This window comes from Nuphar pumila, chromosome 1 (genome assembly GCF_984573655.1).
Source record: "Nuphar pumila chromosome 1, dmNupPumi1.hap1.1, whole genome shotgun sequence".
Taxonomy (NCBI): domain Eukaryota; kingdom Viridiplantae; phylum Streptophyta; class Magnoliopsida; order Nymphaeales; family Nymphaeaceae; genus Nuphar; species Nuphar pumila.
The window spans coordinates 176,757,932-176,764,028 of NC_143249.1; the positions used below are offsets into that span (position 1 = coordinate 176,757,932).

The 6,097-nt window shown below is 47.4% G+C and overlaps 1 protein-coding gene across 1 annotated transcript; it reads right to left on the bottom strand.

Annotated features, from left to right (window-relative positions):
* Positions 1-1,018: 1,018 nt before the first annotated feature.
* On the bottom strand, positions 1,019-4,522 carry LOC149851381 (uncharacterized). Its single transcript, XM_090008317.1, has 2 exons — positions 3,857-4,522; positions 1,019-1,075 (listed from the first exon to the last, which is right to left on the bottom strand). Exons 1-2 carry the CDS (start codon positions 4,520-4,522, stop codon positions 1,019-1,021), a joined length of 723 nt encoding a protein of 240 aa, XP_089864443.1.
* Positions 4,523-6,097: the final 1,575 nt, after the last annotated feature.

Here is a 6,097-nt window from a genome sequence, read left to right on the forward strand (position 1 = left end):
CAAATATCGTCAACCTCCTCCAACTTGAAAGTCTTAAGTGACCCATCTAACTAGGTGCGTGAAACCCTTGTGGGTAGGCCTTGTAAATAAGTTGAACGAGTCAAGCTTGGGGGCACAGGGCTTTACTCGTTAAGGGTACAGCCCCCGCTCGGGCTCAGCTTGTAAGTTTGTCACAAGCCCGAGCTCATGCATTATGGGCCAAGCTTTATGAGCTTATCACAAGCTGGCTCGCTTTCTAAAAAAGTACATCATAAAAATATGATAATTCTTAGCATATAAACTATGCTGAATGCATTTATGAGGTCAGATTGAGTGGATACAACTTGCACATGTAATTTTCCAAGAAAATTATACACAGAGCAGACAGTAGCAAATATATGTCCTTTTTTGTTGATCACTTTTATCAAAATTTCCTGATCGACATTTTTAAGTGCAGAATGTTTTCATTCATTTATAAACAAATGAACACAAGACTTATCCTAACCACCTTTGAGGTCGACCTGAATAATCTCAAAAAGGAAATATAATACCAACACTATCATCTAGTTATGAGCCATATGTTAGATGATGCATATCCAATATCAATAAAGTAAATATGCAGATAAGCACTTGCCACAAGAAAACATTATCCCACAAAACTATTTTTTTTATTTTTACTCAGAGAAACCGCCTGCTAGCTCAGCCTGTCGTACTTACGGTCACTGTCCTGTCAGCATAAAACTCCTAAGGGCTTACCCCTCAACCTCAGGGAGTCGACAAGCTTCGGCTTACGCAGGGGGTGACGCACATGAGATTTAAACCTAGGCTGCCCGTCAAACGGCCTAGGCCCCACCTGATGCAGCCTTCAAAGGGCTGTGATAAGAGCATTGAAGACACGGCTTGTCGATGCGCACTCCAGTTCCCGCGTAACCTTGATGAAGGTTGGGCCGGCACGACTGTGTATAATCGGATGCTGAACAGGCTTAAAAAGCAACAAATCTCACCCAAATGGTGAGTCGAAACTGATTTTATTAAATACTCAATGTCTCTGGCAGATTGCTGATAAACAAGTTGAATAAAGAATGTAAACAACGAACTGTAATGGAAAAAGAACGAATGAAAGGAAAAAGGAAAACAAGGCTGCTGAGAAAAGAAAGAATAAACTGTAGTGATTCTCCAAAGACTGCCTCACGCAGCCCTAAGTCGTGCTTTTTAAAGATGGTCACTGGATCCGGGTCTAGACCCGGACCCGAGAAGGCTTCCATTCGGGACTGGATCGGTGCTGAGCCGGGTCTTCCCTTTTCTGGAGTAGGTGCACGTTATCTTCCTGCATCGAGTCAACTCACCTGGGGTCGGACCCTGCTGCTGGGTCCGATCGTCCATTCCAACTAGTGGGTCGGGTCCCCTGGCCGTGCTAGGGTCACATGGTACTGGTACCGCCTGCCCTAAATCATTCTCCTCTGGTTGGGAAGAAGTCGGCTCCGACGACTTGTTGTCTCCACAGTAAGCATATAGATCAGACATTGAAAATCGGGGAAATGTTCCAATCGGGAGGCAGTTCTATTAGGTAGGCATTCGAACCTAAACGTCGTAGGACCTGGAAGGAACCATATTTCTTAGGACTCAGTTTATTATAAGTGCCCACGGGAAAACGCTCAGGACGCAGGTAGACCCAAACAAACTGACCGACTTGAAACTGAATGTCGCGACGACCTTGGTCAACGAAGGCTTTGTACGCTTCGTAACTCTCAATGAGTTTGGCCCGGACTTGCCTATGTATATCACGCATGTATTCAACGGCATCAAAGGCGTCTGAGGCGGGGTCAAGGAGACTGGACATTGGAGCTAGATCGACGACATGAGTGGGCGACCGACCATAAACCACTTGAAAAGGAGACTTGCCTGTGGACCTATTGATGGAACTATTATACGCAAACTCGGCTTGAGGCAAGACTATATCCCAGGTTTTAACATTTTCCCCTACTAGGCTCCTTAACAAGTTTCCTAAGGTGCGGTTCACAACTTCGGTTTGGCCATCGGTTTGGGGGTGGTACGCACTACTGAACTAAAGCTTGGTCTTCAATAAAGCCCATAACGATTTTCAAAAGTGGCTCATAAAGCGCGTGTCACGATCAGAAGTGATCCTGTGGGGTAGACCATGAAAGCGAGCGACGTCCTTGAAATAATAGGACGCTACTAAAGAGGCATCGGTGGTTCGCTTACACGGGACAAAAATAGCCATTTTGGAGAACCGATCAACAACGACTAAAATTGAATCAAAACGACGTGGTGTGCTTGGGAGGCCCACGATAAAATCCATGGATACGTGCTCCCACGGCCGTTCAGGAATGGGTAACGGAGTATACAGACCACTGTTCTGACGATGACCCTTGGACACTTGACACACATGACACCCTTGGATGAACTTGACAACATCTTTGCGCATTTTGGGCCAAAAGTATCGTTCATCTAACAGAGCGAACGTCTTATCATGCCCGAAATGTCCTGCTAACCCTCCTTCATGTAATTCAGAAATCAACTGAAGCCTAAGGGAGAAATCAGGCACACATAATTTGTTCCCACGAAAGAGGTAACCATTATGAATACTAAAACGGGGGTCGAGGGTGCGATCTGAAGAGATGCACCCCTCCCAGACTTGTTGAAAATCCGGGTCCGTGGGATATAATTCTTTGCACTGTTCGAACCCAACAACCTGCACTGACATGGTCATTAGGAGGTTGTTCTTCCTGCTAAGAGCGTCAGCCACCTTGTTCAGGGTACCAGATTGATGGCGAATTAAAAAGGTGTACTCTTGCAAGAAGCTGACCCACTTAGCATGACGAGCACTCAACTTCTTTTGACTATTCAGATACTTCAATGCCTCATGGTCCGTGTACAAGACAAATTCCTTATAAATGAGATAATGTCTCCAATGACGAAGAGCTTGTACAACGGCATAAAACTCAACATCATAAGTGAAATACTGACACCCGGCATGCGTCAGCTTCTCACTAAAGAAGGCAACAGGTCTGCTATTCTGACTCAAGACTGCGTCAATTCCCACCTTGGAGGCATCGCACTCAACCTCAAAGACTGCACTAAAATCAGGAAGGGCTAAGACAGGGGCACTGGTCATTTTCTCTTTGATGATAGTAAAGGCTTTTCCCGCAGCAAGCGTCCATTGAAAACTAGTACCCTTGAGGCACTCCGTGATGGGAGCCATGAGGGTGCTAAAGTTTCTCACAAAACGTCGGTAAAAAGTGGCTAATCCGTGAAAACTACGAATCTCTCCAATAGTCTTTGGGATAGGCCAATCGACAATTGCACGAACTTTCGCGGGGTCTGCCTTAACTTCATCAGATGACACAATAAAGCCTAGGAATACGACACTGGACATCATAAACTCACACTTCTTCGCATTGACATACAATTTTTTTCTCCTTAAAATTTCTAAGACCTGACGCAGGTGACTCAAATGGTCAGACAAAGATGAACTATAAATCAAAATATCATCAAAATATACCACGACAAACTTCCCTATACAAGGGCGTAGCACTTGGGTCATCATATTCATGAAAGTACTTGAGGCATTGGATAGCCCAAATGGCATGACTAACCACTCATACAACCCATCACGTGTCTTGAATGTCGTCTTCCACTCATCCCCCTCTCGGATACGAATCTGGTGATACCCGCTTTTTAAATCGATTTTGGAGAAAATGGAAGCATCAGCCAACATATCAAACATATCATCCAAACGAAAGATGGGAAAACGGTATTTGACAGTGATGCGGTTTATGGCTCGACTATCCACACACATGCGCATGGACCCATCTTTCTTAGGGATGAGCAAGGCGGGTACCGCGCAAGGGCTTACACTTTCACGAATAAAGCCCTTTTGCAGTAACTCTTGGACCTGCCTCAACAACTCGGCATGCTCGGAGCGGTTCATACGATACGCGGAGAGATTGGGGAGACTCGACCCTGGCACAAAATCAATAGCATGTTGCACGACACGCATGGAAGGAAGACCATCTGGAAGGTCATCTGGCATAATGTCGCTAAACTCTTCAATAAGGGGTTTGATGTCCGTAGAAACTGGTAATGACGTACTCACTGACGGTTTAGCCACCACAGCATAACAATAACCATCCTCCTGACATTGGTTCAAGAAAGACCGGTAGGATAGTCCAGCCAGCCGGGGGACTTGCTCAGGCTTATCAACCGTGGGAAACCCCGTCTCCTTGATGGGGAGAAGGATTATCTTATGACCCTTAAATATGAATGAGTACATGTTCCTATGGCCATCATGAATGGTCTTGCGATCAAACTGCCAAGGACGCCCCAACAGGATGTGACAAGCACTCATAGGGGCTACATCACACCACACCTCGTCGTGGTAGTGATCCCCCATGGAGAATCGGACTAAACAACACTGGGTGATGTGAACCTCGTTTCCTTTCTTGAACCATGTCATCTTGTAGGGGTGAGACAGTTTCTCGGTTCTCAAATTCAGGGTAGACACAACACTCTCGGACACCATGTTCTCACAAGCACCGGTGTCGATAATAACATCACATGCGTGACCCTCACAGTTGCATCGGGTTCTAAAGATGTTGTTCCGTAGCCATTCGGCATGGGTCGACTCACGGGGTGCGGTCAAGACATGACGGATGGATAATAGATTGTCGACATTGTCGTCGAACTCTACGACTTCGCGCTCATCCTCATCCTCGACCAAAGACTCACTCTCACTCTCGGATGCTGACTCCACAATACCTTCGACGAGATGGGTGCTCTTGCCCACAGTGGGGCACCTAGACGCGACATGCCCTAGCTCCTGACACCTAAAACAACGGATGGTAGACTCACTAGGTTTGGTTTTAGACCGGGTATTGAATGCGGGTCCGGACGAATCAAGTTTGCTAAATTCTGCTCTAAAGGTAGACTTTGAATCCTCCTTCCTAGGGGAGCTCGCTCCCCTGGTTGGAAAACTCGACTTGGGTCGACTGGACTGTTCACTATGGGAGGCCCTATATTCCTGCCTTCGTTTCAACTTTTCCTCGACGTTCATGGCATAACTGCTGGCCTGATCTAATGTCTCAACCGTGATACAACTAAAGTCGTCAGAAATAACAGGACGGAGACCAGAAATGTACCTCGTGACCTGTTGGCAGGCTGTTTCCTTGATTTTCACCCATAGAGAAAGACGATGGAACTCGACAGTGTACTCTGCCATAGTACAAGTGCCTTAACGCAGGGCTAGATACTCCTTATAGGCTCTTTCAGCGTGATCTGAAGGCATGAATTTTGATTGCATCAATCTCTGCATCTCCTCCCACGACTGTACACGCTCTAGCCCCTGTCGCTTCCTCGATCGCTGCAGCTCCACCCACCATGTATGTGTTAATCCTCTCAACCGGGTAGACGCTAGAGAGACACGATGGTGCTCGGCTACGGTGTGGTAGTCAAAGAAAAACTGCACGGCATAAGACCAGTCGAAGAACTGCTCCGCGTCGAACCGCCCTGCAAACTCCGGAAGGTCCAGTTTCACCCCATAAGTGGAGGGTTGCTCCACTGCTCTCGGTTGACGAGCCTCCACCATTCTTGCAGGATACTCGTTCCAGAACGTGTCATCGTCCCATACTGCTTCATTGTCCTCTACGCGGTACTGCTCGCCTGGATGCTGGTGTTGACGAACTCCACCGAGGGGTGGTCGACGCTCAGGTCGCGCCGCTCCCTGCTGACACTGTCGCGGCCTGGTTTGCCCGCGGGTGGGGGCCGTCAGTGGTTGTCGTTGTTGCACTAGTATGTAAAGGGGTCCTACTAAAGGTGGGGGGTTGTGTTGGGTCTCTGACTCTAAGTGGGTAGGAAAAGGGTAGTAAGGGTTTGGGTTATGATAATGGTGTAGGGTCGGGCGAGGTACTGGGTTTTGGATCGGGAAGGGGTTATTGGGTTGGTTAGGGTTCGGGTATCTAGTTGGGTTGGGGTAGGACTGGGATGGTTCGCCCGACTGGATATGGATTGGGCCTAATCCTAAACTACTCGTCGAACCCAGATTTGGATAGGTCGAATCAGGGATCGAGTTATGGGGATAAAAGGTTTTGTTTGAACTCGA